Here is a 20,346-nt window from a genome sequence, read left to right on the forward strand (position 1 = left end):
CCTAAGAACTTTCATATCTTTCTGCACCTAAGAACTTTCATTTGACAGTTTTGTAGATTATGGTGGAATAGGATATTTATCAAATGGTCTTTAAAAGACCCCAAAAATTCATTACATCTTTTGGCCATTTAAGCTACCGGAAGATCTTCCTTAAAAAACTTGCCAAACCACATCTATATTGACTTGAGTTAATATTTTAGACTTAACACAAAAAAAGTTAATATTTAGATTTTAGACAACTTATGTGCTCGGGCCTCCTCCCAAGTAGGGGTGGATTTGAGCCAAATCAAGCCGGGTTGAATAGTACGAGGCTCGAGCTCAGCTTGCCAAGGTAGTACAAGGCTCAAGCTTGATTTGAGCTAGAACCTTGAGCTCGAGCTTGGCTTGAGTGAAAAACTCGTAAACTCGAGCTTGGTTCAACTAGAGCTTGATTTGAAAAAAAAATGTTATATAAAAATATTTCTTATTTGATATTTAAAAATTAAGAATTATAATATTTTTATTATAAATATTATTTTTATAATTTTATTATTATTAAAGTTTGGCTGGATTAATAAACAAGTCTATAAATTAGGCTCGAATTCGATTTAAAGGTCAGTTAAAATCGAACCAAACTGAACTTTTCACGAGCCGAACTCGAATAACTCGTGGCCACTGGCCACCACTCTTCGTCGCTAACAGGCCCCAACACCCCACCCCCACAAGCCCATAGACGACATAGCCCACTCGCGAGTCGCGAGTGTGAAAAGCATTTCTGACGAAGTATTATCCCTAAACCCCACGTCGCCACCAAGATATTATTTTGATCTTGTTCTCGTCCTTTACAAACCCGCACTCGCCCTCCGTTTACGTTTTTTGTTTCTTCGATTTTGATAGTTTTTTGTCTGAGCGACAAGGACCAAAGCCTCACGCTATGAACCTCTCGGCTCTGAGGCTCGATTCAAGCCCTATTTCAGCGCCTCAAAGAAGCTTTAATGGCGGAAGGAACAGAGGCGAGAGATCGGTTCTGTTTCTCCCTTGCGCCTCTGGGACCTCCCGGAAGCTAATACAGTGCTCTGCAAAGGCTGTAGCTTCTTCCTCCCCTCTGGGTGTGGCTGAGCAGACTGGAGACGTTCTGGACCGGATTGGGTCGCTGAGTCAGGTTTCCGGTGTGCTGGGTTGTCAGTGGGGTGACGAAGGCAAAGGGAAACTCGTCGATATCTTGGCCGGGCATTTTGACATCGTCGCTCGCTGTCAGGTATAAATACTCATCTGTTAAAAGTCCTCAAAGGTGTAATTTTTGTGATATAGAATTCTGAATATCCAGTTTCGGCTTTTGATAGTTTTAATATAATGGGCATTTCTTTGTTGTTATTGAAAAAAAGGGCCTTTTTTTCGTAAATTGTATTGAGGTTTCCTTTTGATTTCTATATGACTCCTTTATTTGTGGGCTCGGTAATTTTATGAGGCAAAGTTTCATGCAAGTTGCTTTTATAATACACTCGAGTTCGTTTTTTTTTTTTTTGGATAAGTGAGTTAAGAATCCAATCTAGTCTTTTAAGTATTTTTTATGATGGAGGTATCCAGAATAATTGAATGTCTTGAGGATATAAGTTGTATTGAATGTTGTTGGGTCTGGTCAGATCCTGAACTAAGAGATAGGTAGTTCTCATATAAAGTCGAAACTGGAGATTCAGAATACTAAATGACAATAATTACAATTTCAGAAATTATTAGGTGTTTAGTAGAGTAGATCCACCATCTTTTGACTAGAAATCCTGGTGTATAGCTGCTTGTCAATATATGCTAATCTTTTAGATGCTTTTACATTTGTGATGTTAATACATCTAATACTTTACCTTATCCAGAAAAAAAGGCAGAGAAAAGAATTCATGGTTAAGGGATTTATGATAATTAAATCAGAGGAATTTCAGGATTTTGTGACACTGAAGTAAATAAAGGATGAATTTTGAGTTATGGGTGTTAGGAGGTAATAGCATGAAGACAGGTTGAAGATGGCCGAATGGGTAATCTACAATTGGGTTATAGGGTGTAGTGTTTTTCAGATGCATATGAGGTGTAAATCTTGAGGTGAGACATCACCAAAATGCCTCAAGGTCAAAGGACACTGTTGGAGCTGGGGATTAAAGTCATGGGAAGCATGTTTCTAAACATGGGTCAAAGAGTATTCCTATGCGTCACTTGCCTAATCCCCATTTATTAAGAAGGAAAAGAAATAGAATCCTGAGAGAGGGACGTTTCTGTATACCATGGAGCCATTCTTCTTTTGGCAACAGAACAAAACACTAATATTGTTGGGCAAAACGTTGGGGAAGGGGGGAGGTATAAAAACGAAAATACATATTTGTTATTGTTGTTCTTCTTCTTGTAGCTTTCATTGTCTCAACTGTTCCTTCTTAATTTTAGACAAAGCCTTAACATGCTATGACCCAAACAGAAACATATGGGCCCATAATGATTTTGAGAATGGGACTACCTAAGGTACTTGTTTAGCCCATTGGATTGCTTAGTGGTTTAAAAGGTGTGCTCGCTTAGGCCCAAACACAGCCTCTTTGAAAAGGCTTGCGCTTGGTGCACCTAAGCGTGCACCTGATACACCTTGTGCCTCTCCAGGTGTGCTCCTTGGCTCAGTTTTGCACTTTTTAACGCATAGTGGCTAGGCCTTTGATGATATTCTTATTGTGCTTCTTAATACCAGATATTTTTCAAAAGATAAGAACTACAATTAAAAATACAACACTAATCTTTTTATATACGGATTAAAGTTTGCCTCAAGGGGCTTGGTATTAAGGTGGCTCATAGAATTAAGAATGCAAAATGTTTAACATCACATTTACTTGAAGTAATGCAATTGGGAAAAACAGAGATATTGAAAGTTTCATATTACAGGCTGAAGTCATGGCTTTGATGGAAGGAGTGCAAAGGGCAAGAAGAGTATGGGTATAACAAAGCCAATAATTGAAGGGGATTCCAAATTGGTGATTATATGGTTACAAGATTGGCAGGCAAAGTTGTGGGAGTACAGGAATGGGATAAAGAAATTCAGGTAGTTGACAGATGTGGAAGAAAGACTCCAATAGGTAAAAAGGACAGCTAATAATGTAGTCATTCTTTGGCTAAACAAGGGGTGGGGGAGACCAAATGTTTTGGGCACAATCGTAAGAAATGAAAGGGGAGAAATAAGAGGTTTTATCTCTATCTGCTAATTCATACTGATTTACAGTCTTCTTTAATTAATAAAATTCTTGGTTATCATTTGAGAAAACAAGTTTGACATGCTTGAATTATCAAGTGCTTAAATATGTTTTATATGCTTTGTTTGATTTTATTCCTACATTTGTACTTGGAATGTGTTTTATGTGTTATGCTTATGTATTTTAGTTTGAGTCAATAGGCTTTTTAAAACATTTATATTCTTTCAAAATTTAGGTTTGCATTTTTTAATATATATGTGTATATATATATTAATTTTGCACCTTTCTTCAAAAAGGCACATACCTTGCCTTGCATCTCAAGTGCAAAATCTCCTTGCACTTTTTTTTTGCGCATTGCACTTCTAAAACATTGGCATTACCAAATTTTCACTTTTGCTTTTGGAGAAGGAAAAGTGTTAGTTAAAGTTAAAAATCTAAATGGAATGATAGACATGTTTTATGTTATTCATATATGAATTAAGTAATGGTGAACCTATACAACATTTCGGAAAATAGAAAAATACAAATATGAAAAGTTGCAAGTGTGAAAAACAGTATTAAACAACGAGGAGATAAAGTAAAATAGTTCATAACTTGGCTAGTATAGGAGAGAAGAAGAGAAGAGAAAAGAGAAGAAAACTAGGGATGAAGAGCAAAGAGGTCGAACAAAACTTGACTGCCATCCTCTTTTATTATGATTATAATAAAAAGAAAATTACAACTAATAACAGCCGTCACTTACGTAAATAATAAAGAATAAAACTTATTACAATACGAGTGATGTTAGTGCTCTTAACTTCTTATGAGGTTGTAAATTAAATAAATCATTACCGTCATCTAAGCCTTATTTCTACCATATAGGGTCAGGTACACAAATCCTGTTCTGCCATTCTGTTTTGTTCAGTGCCATATCCATTATTAAATTTTTAGCCCTTAAATCATTACTTACTACTTCAACCCATGTCTTTATTGGTTTGCCCCTAGCTCTTCTAGCCTATTCATTTTGTGAAAGATCACTTTCTTATTGGTGCTGTTAGATGGCTATCCTTGCACATGACCAGTCCATCTCAATCTACTTACCTGTTTTTTATTACCTATTGGAGCCACTCTTAGGTGCCTTTTATAAGTTCTTTTTCTGATCCTTCAACTTGTAAAATAAATAAGTGATATTTTATTTTACTTATTTATTTACTGAAAAATTTACATGTGATGCTTATGCCTCATGCTATGGGCAAGTGTAGCACCTTAGGTCTTCAGCAAAAACACTAATAGGTTATTAAAAGGTAAAGCTAAATTGAGCGGAAGGATTTATAGATGCAATTATGCAAGGTAGGGGTGCTCATGGTTTGGTTGACTGAACCGTGGGCTAATTTTTGAAATGGAACCGGGGTTAAAAACCGAACCGAAGCCAATCAGTTAACTGGTTGACTGATTTGGTTAACCGTCGATTTTTAGTTTTTTATTATTTACAATATTTAGTATAGAAAAATATATAAATATATAATAAAATACTAGAAATATATAATATTATATTTTAAATAATAAATAATATATTATATACTATAAATATATATTTATATATATATAATGCATATTTATTAATTTATAATGTATAGAAAATATAAAATATATAATATAAATATACATATACCGGTCGGTTCAGTTAACTGCAGGTTTTCTATTTTGGTTAACCGAAGTCCGAAACTGATCCGGTACCTTTGGTTTTTTCAACATATTGAACCAAAACCGAACCAACCGGTTTGGTTAACCGAATTTTTGGTTCAGTTTTGGTTGGTTCGGTTTTTCGGTTCCTTTTGCTCACCCCTAATGCAAGGGAGGAAATTAGGTATGTTAGAAAAGAAAATTAAGGGGACTGCAGAAGGGATATGTTTTTTGGGGGGGGGGGGAGGAGGTCAATAGCTCTTAACCAGTGGTTCTTTTGGCTTATAAGAAATGCTGGACCTTGAACTTTATGTGCAAGGAAGTTCAGTCACAACAAAGGGTTCTAGAGAATTAATAGAGCTTCAAGAAATTCAAGAAGTATAATACTTATGATCACCAATAATCTAAAATAACAAAATTTTCCATCCAAATTAATTTAAACTTTAATTTCAGTTATAGTGTTTATGATCTCCAGTGGTGTTACTAATGTGGCGAGGCAATGATAGTTGTTTTGGCCTCCCTAGTCACATGGTACCTAGGAGCTAACTAGTTGACCACAAAGAAGATATGTTCTAAATCTTAAGTATTGATGCTATGCTATGCAAACATGTAACTAGTTGACCACTTTAGCTAACCTGCCAGCCTATTTCATGTCAGTTTTCAGGATGCCTCAAGCAATTGTGAAAAGAATTGAAAAGCTTATGAGGGACTTTCTTTGGGAGCCGAGGGAAGGGAAGAAAGATCATTTGGTGAGATGGGAGAAGGTGATTGAAAAGAAGGAAGAAGGGCGTTTGGGAATTGGTAATGAGTATGAAAAACTTGGCTATCTTGAGTAAGTGGCTTTGGTGGTTTCTTGTGAAAGATGACAGGTTGTGGCATAAAATTGTGTCTAATATTCATGGGCTGTTAAGAAATGGATGGGATGCTGGTTGTTTGCACAGAACTACTCTTATTGCACCATGGAAAGCTATACATGATATCCTTCCCCTATTCCTTAATCATGTGAGGTATGATTTGGCTTCAGGTCATAAGATAAGCCGATAAGGTTTTGGGGAGATGTCTGGGTAGGTGAGTCCCCTTTAAAAGAGGCTTTTCCTTCATTGTTTGTTCTTTCCCATCATAAAGAAAGATCCGTTTCTGAATTTATTCAATCTCATCCTTCACCTTCAGGGCTGAAATGGAACTTGGGCTTCACAGGGAATCTTAGAGAGTCAAAAATCCCCTTAGTTTCAAACTTAATGAGCGTTTTGGATTCTGTAGTCTTTAATGATTGGGGGAGAGATAGCTAAGTCTGGATCCTTTATCTTGATGGGTTGTTTTCTTGTAAATCTTTTTTTAAGTCCCTTGTTGCCACTTCCTCTTCCCCTTCCTTTCCTGTAAAAGAAGTTTGGTGTTGTCCCATTCCCCCAAGGGTTAGTGATTTTTACTAGGAAGTATTCCATTGATATTAATACTTGTGATCTGCTACAAAGGAAAAAACTAATTAGGTCCTTGTCCTCTTATTGGTAGGGGAGTCAATGGACTGATTTTGGGTTGGACCCCGTCCAAATCAAAATCAATTTGGACGGACCAATAAGATATATTGAATTGGACTAGTCCAGACTTAATGGTCCAAAATACTTATTGGATTGGATTGGACCTGGTCCATCCGTAATAGATTTATATTGGACTGAGCCGGATTGGACCAATATATGATGCATTAAGAATACAGGTATCAATGGACCAGGTTTGGGTTGGAATCAATCTAAATTAAAACCAATTTGAACAGATTGGATGGTCCAGACATCGAATTGAAGTGGTGGGAGATTCACAGATGGCATTCATGGAGGGAAGGCAAATACTGGATGAAGTTATGGTGGCTAGTGAGTGCATCGATTCAAGGTTAAGGAGTGGGAGGCCTGGTTTAGTGTGCAAGCTTCATATAGAGAAGGCCTATGACCATGTAGAGTGGGGGTTTTTGGAAGGAATTCAGAATCTGATGGGTTTTGGGGAAAAATGGAGGGGTTGGATGTTTGGGTGCATATCAACTGTTTCATTCTCAGTGCTACTGAATGTAGTGTCCTCGGAATTCTTCCAAGCTTCTAGGGGGTTGAGACAAGGGATCCAATTTCCCTGCTCTTGTTTGTGCTGGTTATGGAGGTGCTGAACTTTCTGTTATTGAAAGGGGTTCAGCAGGGCTGGTTTGAAGGTTTCTGGGTAGGGAGTGAAGGTCTATGTATTTCCCATTTACAATATGCAGATGATACACTTATCTTTTCTTGATGCAGATGTGGAGCAGGTGCTGAACTTAAGAGCTATTTTAGGTAACTTTGAGTTGCTGTCAGGAATGAAAGTGAACTTGGAAAAGAGCCTTATAATTGGAATAGGGAAATTAAGCCAAGAAGACATGGTCAGGTTTGCAGCAGCATTGGATTGTCAGATTGGGAACCTACCTTTCACATACTTGGGTCTTCCAGTTGGAGCTAAATCAGCATCTATGAACATTTGGAGACCCCTCATAGATAGAGTGGAGATGAGATTGGCAAAATGGAAGGCAACATATCTCTCTCTAGGTGGCAGAATCACACTTATTAAGGGTGTGCTGTCAAACTTACCTACTTATTATCTTTCACTGTTAAAGACACCAAATGAGGTGGCTATCAAAATAGAGAAATTGCAGTGTTGCCTGCAATACTGCAACCCTTTGGGAAGGGGCAAGGGGGGACGAAGAAGATTCATCTAGTAAAATGGGAGAAAATATGCAGGCTGAAAGAGTTGGGGAAGGGGTTGGGAATCAAAAGGTTAAAATTTTTTAAAAAAGCCCTTCTAGGCAAGTGGCTTTGGAGGTTTAGGTCGGAAAGGGAAAAGGAATCTTTGTGGAGAAGGGTGGTGGTAGAGAAATATGGAGTGGTAAGGTTGGGTTGGGTTGGAGGCGCGCCTCTAGGCGAGGTGTTCCCAAATGCCCTGAGGTGTCTGCCTCATGTGCTTTTTTCATGAGGTGTGCTACTCATGCGCATCTTATATAAAAAGACAGAAAAAAAAGAAAAAAGAAAAAAAAAGGAAAGGAAAGGAAAGGAAAAGAAAGGGAAGGAAAGAAAAAGAAAGAGAAGAAAAAAAGAGAAAAGGAAAAAAAAGAAAAGGGAAGATAAGGGGGTGCGATCATACCAGCACTAATGCACCGGATCCCATCAGAACTCCGAAGTTAAGCATGCTTGGGCGAGAGTAGTACTAGGATGGGTGACCTCCTGGGAAGTCCTCGTGTTGCACCCCAATTTTATTAATCTTTTATTGCTTGGGAGATTGATCCATAGAGCAGATTCGAGGAATTTGATAAGAGGGTGGAGAGTAGGAAGGGAGGAGGTTCCCTTAACACTTCTACAGTTTGCAGATGATACTATCCTATTCTGTGAAGGAGGGAACTTCAATTGGATCCGGAATCTAAAGTTGACAATACAACTCTTTGAGCAGATATCTAACCTCAAGGTGAACTTTGATAAGAGTTGTGTGGCCGGAGTGAATGTGAATGAAAGGGACCTAAGGGAATTTGCAGGTGAGCTAGGTTGTGCAATTTCGGACTGGCCCCTGACATACTTGGGCCTCCCTTTAGGAGATAATCCTAAGAGTGTTAGCTTTTGGGCTCTGATAGTGGAGAGGTTTGAGAAGAGGTTGGCGACCTGGAAGAGAAATTATCATTCTTTAGGTGGGAGAGTCACTCTCATTAGGTCTACCCTAGCTAACCTACCTGTCTACTATCTGTCAGTGTTTAAGATCCCCTCAAAGGTTTCCAATCTTTTGAAAAAATTAATAAGGAACTTTCTATGGGAGCCTGGAGAGGAGAAGAGAGATCATAGGGTGAGTTGGGAGGTGGTCACTAGGTGTAAAAAACTAGGTCTTGGGATTGGTAATTTCAAGAAAAGGAATATGGCTCTACTGTGGAAGTGGTTGTGGAGGTTTTCATTGGAAAGGGATAAATTGTGGACTAAGATTGTGGCTAGCATTCATGGGCAGGAAGACAATGGCTGGGATCTTGGAATCTTGGCAAGGGCTTCAGCTGCTTCTCCTTGAAAATCCATTCACAATCTGCTTCCAGTTTTCTCCCCTTGGATCAGGTACGGTCTAAACTCTGGTAACCGAATAAAATTCTGGGAACAACTTTGGGTCGGGGATTCTCCTCTGAAGGACTAGTTTCCTTCCTTGTGTGCTCTATCAGACTTGAAAAATGAACCCATATATTCTTTCTTGGTCCCTTCAGCCTCCACTTCTGGCTTTGGATGGAACCTAGGCCTGCGTAGGGCAATTAGGGATACAGACATGGATAACTTGGTAACTTTGCTAGCCTCCCTTGAGATTGTCTTCCTAAACCCTGCTAAGGAAGACACCAGATTTTGGACCCCTTCTAGCCTCTCTTTCCGGTTAAGGAAATTTGGAGCAGGCCTATTCCTCCTTGGGTTGGTTTTTTTTTGTTGGGAAATTTTCCTGGAAAGAATCAACACTTTAGACTTACTTCAGAGAAAGAGACCCAACTATTGTCTACTTTCTAATAGATGTGCTCTTTGTAAAGCTGATGGGGAATCTGGTTACCACCTCATGGTCTCTTGTAAGGCTATTAAAATTGTTTGGGAGTGGGTTTTCTCCCGTTTTGGGTGTTCTTGGTATTCTCTCGAGACTGTCCAAGGTTTGTTTTCTCCTTTTTTCAGTTGGCCTAGGAAGCGAGGGAAGACTATGTGGAGGTGTATTAGGGCAGTGGTATGCTGGTCATTGTGGGAAGAAAGAAACTCACGCATTTTTTCCGACAGGGAAAGAACATTGGAAGAATTGTTAGATCGAATTCTTTTAAGGGCTGTCCACAGGCTAAAATCTTTGGAGTTGTTTTCAGATTTTCCTATGGATGACTTGCTAAGAAACTGGAAAGAGATTGCTTCCAATGCTAGATGCAATAGGACTCTTTGTCCGTTTTGGTCCCCTCCCCCCTCGGGCTTTATAAAGCAATAGGACTCTTTGTCCGTCTAGGGCCCTCTAGGATTGGAGGAGTCTTCAGGAATGAGGAAGGGATTGTTATTGCTTTATTCTCTGGCCCTATTGGAGAAGGTGACTCTCTTAGGGCTGAGATCCTTGCAGCGTTTGAAGGAATTCGAAGAGCAAAGGAATTAAATATCAGTCGTTTGATCCTGGAAGGTGATTCGAAGGTGGTGGTTAGTTGGTTGAAGATAGATGATAGTGGTTTGTGGAACTTTAACAATGAAAAAAAACAGTTCTTATGGCTGGGTAGGGACATTGAGATTCAGTACAGTTGGGTGAAGAGGAGTGCCAACTCATTTGTAGATAGGTTGGCCAAGCAAGGAGTGAATAGGGATCTTGTTTTTGGGCTAGTTTTTAATCTTTTCTCTTTGCACTCCCTTTGTTTTCTATTTTTGGGGAGCTAAGATATTTTATCTTCCCTTTTGTATCCATATTTCCTCTTTTCTTTTAATTTAATGAAGCTGGTGTTATTGATCAAAAAAATAAATAAAAGGGAAGAGAAGGAAGGATAAGGGGAAAGAAAGTGGTTTGCCCCTACCCCTTTGGTTGGGGGGCGAAGCCCCCCGACCCCCTTTTCGATGCAGTCCAATTTGTTACAGAAATTTATGCATCTTTATTCTTCTTAATGTAAAAGATTTCTATTAAAAATAAAGAAAAAATGAGATCCCCCCTTCCTCTTCATCCTCTTCCTAGCCCCTCTCCTCTTAAGGAGGTTTATGCCTCCTTGTGTTTGGGAGGCTTACGCCTCTTGCGTTCTGAACTACGCCTCACGCCTCTAGGTAGTGGAACGCCTCGCATCACGCCTCCACATTTTAAAACATTGGTCAAGCCCTTATGAAGTTTGTGTATGGAAAGGTATCATGAAATTCAACCAGGAGTTAAGGGGTTTAGTGATTTTTATAGTGGGGGATGGGACTAAGGTGTGGTTTTGGGAGGATGATTGGAATGTGGTTGGGAAGTTGTGTGATCTCTGTCCAAGACTTTTCAGTCTAGCAGAACATCAAGTGGTGATTTCCCAATGCTATGAGACTAGAGGTGATCAGTTGGTTTGGTGTCCTAATTTCAGAAGGTCTTTGTTGGATCAAGAGGTGGAGGAATGCATTCTATTGCTGGATAAGTTAGAACAGTCAAAGTTATCTTTGCCCTCTAGTGATGGGTTGTGGTGGAAGGAATGTAGGGTAGGAGGTTTTCGGTGAAATCCTTCTATCTATCTCTGGTCAAGGAGGATTTAGTTGTGGATCAAATAGGTGGAGTATGGGGAGCCCTGTTCCACCAAGAGTGGATGCTTTTGCATGGCTGGTAGAAAAGAGGCTCCAATTTGGCAAATTGCTGTTATTTGTGTAGAAAAGATGAGGAATCAGTTTGGCACATATTCTTTTCTTGTGAAGTGGCAACTGTCATCTGGAGATTCTACTCCTTCCTGTTCAGCATGCTGGTCTTTCAGCCTTCCTCACCTGCAGACATCTTCTCGGCTTGGCCAAGATTTAAAGGAAGCAAGTAGGCAAAAATTATTTGGAGCTGCATCCCTTTTGCAGTGTGCTGGGCATTATGGAAGGAAAGAAATAAAAGACTGTTTGAGGACAAATCAAAAGGCATTGAAGCTGTTGTGGCTTCAGTTGGAAAGCTTGTTTCAAGCTGGGTTTTGGTTCTCCCAAAATTTGAGCAGTTTAACAGTGTAGATCTAGTAGAAAATTTCTGGGGTGTTCTTGAGATCCCAGCTTGTAATGCAAACTTGTTTTCCTAGTGTCTTGTTGGTTGGATGTCACCTTGACACCCAAAAAGATTGTATCTATCTTTTCTATTTAATAAAATTTTCTTCACTACTCTTCCAAAAAAAAAGGCATTGAATTGGACTGGTCTGAAATGGTCCAAAGTATTCATCGGATTGGACTGGACCTGGTCCATTTATAAATGACTCATACTAGATTGGATCGAATTGGACCAAATCTGGTCCAATTGACACCCCTACGAACTGGTGCTTCCTATGTAAGTTGAATAGTGAGATTAGCTTTCATCTTAATCTCCTGTCCTTTTGTTTACTGTATTTGGGAATGGATTTTTATCTTTTTGGTTGTAGGTGGAACTCTCTTGTCAGTTGGGAAAGGTTGTTCAGCCTTTCTGTTTTGAGGAGCACAAAAAGGAAAGGCAAGATCCTATGGAAATGTACAAGGGAAGCAATGATTTGGACAGTGTGGGAAGAAAGAAATTCAAGACTTTTGGGGGAGGAGTAAGGAGACTGTGATAGAGATTATAACTCTAAGAGTTGCACATTGGGGGGCAATAGCTGTCTCTTCCTCTAGGAAGCAAAAAAAAAAAAAGAAAAAATCCTAGAGGTTTGGTGACCCCCCAGTGGGTGGTCAAATGAAACTGAATTTTGATGGAAGTAGTTTGGGCAATCTGGGCCTCTCAGGAATTGGAGGGGTGATTGGAGATGAGGGTGGTATTATTTGTGCCTTGTATTCATGCCCAATTGCACAAGGTGATTCGGTAAGAGAAGAATTTTTAGTAGCAGTTTTTGGGGTTGAGAAAGCTAAAGAGATGAGAATTGGTAGTTTGATCATTGAAGGTGATTCAAGGATAGTAGTGGGATGGTTGAAAAAAGGTGAGTGGGTGGTTTGGCAGCTTAGAAATGAATTCATGCGCTTAAATGGTTGTCAAAAGACATGAACATTCAAATAAGATGGGTTAGAAGATCTGCTAACAGCTTGGCAATGGTTTAGCTAAGCAAGGGGTTCAAAAACAATATATGTACCGGGCACAGTTGTAATACAGTATTTGGTGGCTGGTTTTGTAATGGGTTTGCTAGTCTCCCACAACTACTTGTTGTAATCCTTTTCTTTTAAAATATTAATGAATGAATGATTTTCTGTGTTGCTAATAAAAAAAATAAAATAAAATTTATCAAAATATATAAGTGATTAAGAGATTGATACAGAACATATACTTTACAATATTTGTTTAGCAAATATAGAAAAGAAAGGCTAGATAAGCTAGGATATGGAATTACAGCCTTTGTTTTTCAAAGAAGAGTCATCATCATCTAAGCCTTGTCCAAAATATATGGGGTCTACATGAATTCTGTTCTGCCATTCCGTTCTGTTCAGTGTCATAGGGCCCATATCCATTCTTGAATTATGAGTTCTTGAATAATTTCTTACAACTTCATTTCTTCCTTGATTAATTGGTGTCCCTCCTTGTTTGTAGAAACAATGCATCGGCATACCACTGATTGAAGAACTCCTCCACTTTATTCTTTTATAATTTTCCTTATTTCTACTAGTGTAAGGGCATGTGCCATGCAAATGCAAGTAAAGATAAAAGGGTGAAAAGATAAAAAGACATTTAGGAGGTGTTAAGTCTTTTTGTGTGGTCTTTTGGGCTTTTCAAAGTTTAGTCTCTCTCTGTTTGGCAATGAAAGACAAAGCCAGAAAGACCTATGCCCTAAAATGCTCATGGAAGCCCAAAATGGCAAAAAATCTGGAAGCTTCAATCTTTCATTTAACAGCTCTGTGGATCATTGTAGACTAGGATACTTACCAAACAGTGTAGGTCTTTAAAGACACGATCCAAAAAGCTCATTACATCTTCATTCATCAAAAAAGAAAAAAAAAGCTCATTACATCTTTTGGCTATCTAGGCTGTTGGAAGATCTTCGTAAAAAGACTTGCCAAATGGCACCTTAGATTCAGGGGGATGGGGTGTTTGGTAGCTGGTGTTTGAGGGAGGCTTTTGTAGCTTGTTTTGGTAAGAGTATTGTTGTTGGTTGTTACTTAGGTTTTTCTCCTCTTTCTTGTGGCTGGTGCTTTCCCCTTTCTTTTGTATTCTCTTTTTTCCTTTAATAAAATTATTTTTTATTATAAAAAGGCAAAAAACATTAAGATTTCAATTTTTTTAATGTACTTCTTTAAATGTCTTAACTTGGTGATTAGATTTAAAGATTTAAAATATTTGGACAGCCACCCTTTGCAAGCATTAAGATGATATGATACTACTAAAATCCTGGGCTGGCAAGTGTGAGAATGCAAGTTCAAGTCTGAGAGTGGCCACTTTGTGTGAAAAAATGCCAATGTTTAGGATCATATCCAGTCTACCCCTCCCAAGTCCCTAGAATAGCTGGGACTAACATTGGGTAATGACCTTTCACTTTTATGGCCTGGACTTGAAGCCAGGGCAAGTAGTGGCATTATCTAGTAATAAATTTTCATACCATCACGGCATCACCCAACCATATATGATCACAAATTCTTAAAGCAACTAGCATGTGTATAATAAAATAAAAGTATATATAATACTATTTCAAATAATCAGGGAAAAGCAGAAACAAGTAAAGCTTTAGTATTGCTTTATGGTTGACTAGGTTGATTAGTTGTAGTAGCTATGAGTAGTTTACCCAAGCCACCACATCGTGAATATTTAACTGGTTAATTGGTGGTGGTAGGTATACCCTCAATTGACTAGTCAGTTAACTAGTTGATGACTAATTGATTCTTAGATAACACTAAACTCCAGTTGATCTTCTCCCTTTTATATCAGTTTTGAAGTAAAGTTCCAAGTAACTCTGGACTGGAAGAAGCTTCTTGAAATCCTTATCATCAAATAATCCACTAGGAAAAATCTTTCTAACTTCTTATGTAAGATAGTTTCTGCAAGAATGATATTTTTCTTGTTTAAACATTAAAGAAATCAAGTAGATAAAGTAAATCAAAAAGAGAACTCACTACATTCATAATTGTCCATGTGGCGAGTTGCATTTTGTCCATGTGTCAAAGGTTTTCTCAAGGCTAAAAGACGGATTGATTGGGGCAGTTCCTTATAAGAGAGTATACAAACAGGAAGAGATTAAACGTTTTAGAATCGAAGAAGAGTGATGAAAGGAGGGGGGAGAAGCTTCAAGTTGTAGTAGGGGAGATAATGTTGACCCCAACAAAGGAAGGTCTGGAGGTTAGACCAGGGTCAGGGGATAATGAGGGAGGTCAAACTGGTGAGAGTAGTCTCACTTTGTCTCAACAAGCTGATTATAAGGAGGGGGATAAAGTGGAGATTAAGAGCCTGATGGACAGGGAGGTTAGAATTGGCAAGAGTTTATGGCTATTCTTTTTGGGAGGTGAAGAGTTTGCTAGAAGAGTTTTTGAAGCATTTTAAAAGAGTAAAAGGGAAGGGATCAGGTGTTATCTTAACATCCCTGTTTGGATTGTAATCTGCTTTTTATTTTATTTATTTTTACTTTTCAAAAAAAAAATATTCAGTCATGAAACCCAAGTGTTTTGATTTGAATTACAGTTAGTGGTTGATCCTATGATTTGATTCATGGATGTCAAAATTTATATGATTAATGTGTTTCAAATCAATTCAATTAGGACCTAGATGTCTACTTTGTTATTTCTTTAAATTTTTTCAAGAGATTCTTGTTTTAGATTTCATGCTAAAAATGTTTTATTTAGGTTATTTAAGACCTTTTAGAAATTATATTGAGTTTACTTTCCATCATATGAAGGTTAAAGTGTATGTGGATTAGTTGACTTCTAAGGCAGACTTGATTATATCATCTTAGGTTTCTAATGTACGAGTGATAGATAAGGATTGAAAATAGGATTCTGATCTTCCATACATGTTTTCAGTGCACATATGTTAGATAAGGATTAATAATAGGATAAAATCACTTTTCTTTATATCTCATCATTTATGATATGATCCATGGTTTGATTCAATTCAACTTTTTCTACAATTTTTGATATAATTACAAATTTTAAAACCTTGCCTACATTAAATATCTTCAGAAGAGATAGAATCCGTGTGACCCACATTAATATCTTTTTGGGTGCCCCATAAATATGGGCTGCTGGAACAGATACATGGGTTACCAGGTTATGGGCTTATAGCATCATGCAACTAATGCCTGAAGGCTCAACTTAAGATCCACCTATAGGCACAAATAAAGGCCCGGGTTTAGGCCTAATTAGAAGTGGATGAGTTTGGAAGTAACTTGATGACTTTCCCTCTCCTAGACCTTTTCCTTGGTTGCACTTGTTTGTCAAAATTAATTTGTAGTCAACAATTTTCTGTTGCGTTGTAGAAATATTATAACTTGAATGCTGAATAAATGTGAATGATATTCTTGTTTTCTCAGAAGCATGGTTTTACTATCTTTAGGCTAGTGGTAATATGTTTGACATCCATGATTCTTGTTTTCTGGATGAGTTTTCTTGCAGAGCTTTCTGATAAAATAAATTTTATTTCATGTGGGGGATCAAATGTAGGAGACTGACGATCAAAAAAAATGTTGGACGCTGACAACAATATTTGTCAATGATGTAGTCAGGGTGATAATTAAGTCTAATGCTACAAACCAGATGTCCAGGTTATTAGGCTATTCTCAACCATTCTTGAAGTAAATTGGCTGACAAGTGACAACTTTACTGACCTGGTTGGCTTACAAAGCCATTGCATCTAGACCTGCTAGGGGATAGCTTGGAGGTATAGTTTCATAGCACTATTGTATTCATGTGTGCTTTTCTGAATGAAATACATTACTATTCCTTTAAAAAATTGAATTAGACAAGGTAAAGAGGAATAAATAGATCTTTCCACTAAAGTGACAAAAATGACCAAAAGGTAGACCTTTCAAGCTCCAGGCTTCAAATAAGACTGGCAGTTTGTGTAGTGAACTGATCTTATCGTGATGGCTAAATGTTGGGTCTGTTGACAGAAGCGTGGTATATGAGTTTGTGAAACCGTAACATCAATAATATGACCTGCAACTTGATGCATCACATTTCACATATGGGAGATTAATTGTGCCAAAATAGTCTGCCTGGTTTATAGCCATCTGCTTTAGCTAAATTTATTTGGAAGGTGAAAAAAATGCTTTTAAAGTACGAAAGCACTTCCTGGAGAACGTTCCAATCAGATAGTATAATTTTTTCTGCTCAACTATTAGATGGTATAAACTCATTCAGTTCTGCTGCATTTTTTATATTAGGCAGTGTTCAATGACAAATAAGGGAAACATGTTATTTATCCTCAAAATTTAATTATCATAATTCTGGTTTATAATATTACAATATGAGCTTGATTTGACAAGTCCTTATAAGCTCTTGACCAAAAATAATTTCTTTCCAGCTGCACCAGCAGCAGCTCCTTCTCCACACCTCTATTGATGTTTTTTATTTTTTATTATTGGTCTTCCCCTTTCCTTGGGGGTTGATAATTATATATTCTCTAATAAAATTGTTTTGTATTGATACCAGAAAGCTAGTGTATAAGCTTTCACTTATGGTGGATAATCAGTTCTATTCAATTTAAAGTTAAATGATTTAGTCTAAGACCTTGTTTATTGATGTCAGGGTGGAGCAAATGCTGGACACACCATTTATAATTCTGAGGGCAAGAAATTTGCTCTTCACCTTGTTCCATCTGGAATCCTGAATGAGGAAACCCTGTGTATTATTGGGAATGGAGTTGTGGTGCATCTTCCAGGCTTGTTTAAAGAAATTGATGGTCTCGAGTCTAATGGTATCTCTTGTAAGGGAAGGATATTGGTATCTGATCGTGCACACTTGTTATTTGACTTCCATCAGGTGGTTGATGGGCTTAGAGAATCTGAACTAGCTAATTCCTTCATTGGGACAACCAAGAGAGGAATTGGGCCTTGTTACTCAAGCAAGATGATACGAAATGGTATAAGAGTAAGTGACCTGAGGCATATGGATACTTTTCCCCAGAAGCTTGATCTGTTATTATCAGATGCTGCTTCACGATTCAAAGGGTTTAACTATGGTCCTGACGTGCTCAGAGAAGAAGTTGAACGGTACAAGAGGTTTGCCGAGCGGTTGGAGCCCTTTATTGCTGATACCGTTCATGTTGTCAATGAATCCCTCTCAAAAAAGGAGAAAATATTGGTTGAAGGTGGTCAAGCGACCATGTTGGATATCGACTTTGGAACCTATCCATTTGTGACTTCGTCCAGTCCATCAGCAGGTGGGATATGCACAGGGCTTGGCATTGCTCCTAAAGTCCTTGGTGATCTGGTTGGTGTGGTGAGTGGACTTTTCTTTTATGTTCTTTGTAAATTGTAAAATGCAAACGTCTCAGACAGCTATTTACCATTTTTTGTTTTGGGGAAAAAATCACATGCAGGTAAAAGCTTACACTACAAGAGTTGGTTCAGGTCCTTTCCCAACAGAGATCTTAGGGAAAGGTGGAGACCTCCTCAGGCTTGCAGGGAAGGAGTTTGGAACAACTACTGGTCGTCCTCGACGTTGTGGCTGGCTTGATGTGGTTGCACTGAAATATTGCTGTCTGATCAATGGTTTCTCCTCCCTCAATCTCACTAAGCTTGACGTCCTGTCTGATCTTCCAGAAATTAGGCTGGGAGTTTCCTACAAACAAATTGATGGCACACCAGTCAAGTCGTTCCCTGCAGACCTTCATGTTCTTGAGCAGTTAAAGGCAAGTATTTTTATCTAATTCTAATTAAAATATGCTTTTCATTACTTTTATTAGATATGATTCACCCCAAGCTTTCAGAACAAGATATCCTAATACTTTGTTAATGTGTTTGTATCCAATTTCTGTTCAGGTTGAATATGAAGTTTTACCCGGATGGCAATGTGATATTTCTTCCATCAGAAACTATGAAGACCTTCCATTGGCTGCCCGCCAGTACGTGGAAAGGATAGAAGAACTTGTTGGTATACCTATTCACTATATTGGGGTTGGACCTGGTCGTGATGCCCTTATATTCAAGTGATTTCTTCATAGGCCTGTGGGTGAATTATGGACATCTTGTCATCAGAAATGAAAGAGAGCTTCCATCGCCCAAGGGAAATCCTTCCTAAGGTTCAAGTTGTTTGAGAAAGAACATATATGACTCTGGTTGCTTACATCAAATGCAACTAATGTTATGTTATCCAAGGGCCGTCCATGAGGATTCCTTAAACTGGTTATTTCTGATATTCTCTAATTATATCGAAACCCTCAGTCAGTAATTTATTAGAGAAATTTTGGGTCTTAGATTTATTTTCTTTTCCATTTCTTTTTAAAGTTTCCTTGTGGGTTTGATGAAATTAAACATGAAAACTAATCTCTAAATGTTTATCAATTGCTTCCAATTCTTTGCTGTGGTATCAGATCTATTGTTGCTGCTTGAATAGCCCCATTGAAATACCATTAGTACTTCGCAAAGTATAATCCTAAACTTGTGAAGAATACATTTAAAAACCTCATCAAGCACGATAGGATACATTATACATATGAAAACAAAACATGAACCGCAAGTAGTGCTCATGAACACAAATCTTACCCTTATCGATTGACCAGGGCTTTTCACCAACCTTGGGGACCCTAATAGTAAAGTGGTTGGGAATATGATATTTGCGGCTTAGCCTTTCTACATTTGAATGATCGAGTACACTTTTTAACTCTGATACAACTTCCTCAGCATCGACCTCCTTATTGCCCTTGGCCTTAGCCGCCACCTTTCTCTCCCCCTCGCCTTGGGAAAACCTCATCAGGAACTTCTGAAGGGACATGGCTAGAGACTTTGCCCTGCTTAGCCTTTGGTATAGCGAATTCACGCTCTACTCCAAAGATAAGCTAGCTGCCTAGCTACTACATCAGTATATTGCACTCAGCCCCATGAGTCGTAACTCTCCTCTATAAGACGTCCACCTTTGGAGGTCGAGTAGAGCCCTTCGAGTTCGATTCAGATTCACTAGAAGAAAAAAAGGTCTCATTAGGTGTTGGCCACTAAGGGAGATTATAAACCTTTCTACTTGAATCGGAAGATGAAAACTTATCAACAAGTATGAAAGGAAGACAAGGATGATAGAGATGACGAAGACCTCAAAGGACAAATGTAGAAACATAGGCCGAGATGGTTTGAGAGTTCTCAAGCAACAATTCAAGTAACGAATGTCAGGCCTCTAGTCCTTCAGCTTCTCCTTTTATAAAAAACTTCAATGACTATGATCTTCTCCATCCAACGGTCGTTATTGTGTCTCTTCAGTTTTCTACATAGATGAGGACTACGTGGCGTGCACCTTGAAAACTGTAATGATAAAAAATCAGATGATCTTGATCCATCACCTCTCTCCAATCTAGATACTCCCACGAGCCTTGAATTGCCACAGTGAACACACCCAATTGACTCTACTTTGAACGTTTGAAGTCGAGCTCAAGACTGTGATGTAGCCAAAATCATCCTTACAACCATATGAAGATACATGGCACACCCACGGGGGCATCATCGTCATCACGTTGACCCCAAGGGGCACCCTTGTCATTTCCTTAACTTAGTGTGGAGCATTGATAACTAGCATTATGACCTCGATTGAGCCGATGACCCCTCCCTTAATGACACTGACGTGCAAAGGCGTTACCAAGAGCTCAAGCCCTCATGTTACTTTCTTACACTTTTCAACTTTAACCTCGTTGCTACTTGTGGCCAAGGTTCAAAATATTGATACACTCGATATGCCGGTAGGGGCGTATC

The 20,346-nt window shown here is 38.4% G+C and overlaps 1 protein-coding gene and 1 non-coding gene across 2 annotated transcripts; both read left to right on the forward strand.

The window, feature by feature from the left end:
- The first annotated feature begins 713 nt into the window (after positions 1 to 713).
- LOC104590291 (adenylosuccinate synthetase 2, chloroplastic-like) lies at positions 714 to 18,964 on the forward strand. Its single transcript, XM_010248891.3, has 4 exons — positions 714 to 1,237; positions 17,198 to 17,890; positions 17,991 to 18,302; positions 18,433 to 18,964. The coding sequence occupies exons 1-4, from the start codon at positions 914 to 916 to the stop codon at positions 18,601 to 18,603; spliced, it is 1,500 nt and encodes a 499-aa protein (XP_010247193.1). The 5' UTR covers positions 714 to 913; the 3' UTR covers positions 18,604 to 18,964.
- Positions 7,987 to 8,105, forward strand: LOC148790046 (5S ribosomal RNA). The gene has a single exon (XR_016079985.1). It is a non-coding gene; the product is annotated as a 5S ribosomal RNA (ribosomal RNA).
- Positions 18,965 to 20,346: the final 1,382 nt, after the last annotated feature.

This window comes from Nelumbo nucifera, chromosome 8 (assembly GCF_055504915.1).
Source record: "Nelumbo nucifera cultivar China Antique chromosome 8, China Antique-T2T, whole genome shotgun sequence".
NCBI lineage: Eukaryota > Viridiplantae > Streptophyta > Magnoliopsida > Proteales > Nelumbonaceae > Nelumbo > Nelumbo nucifera.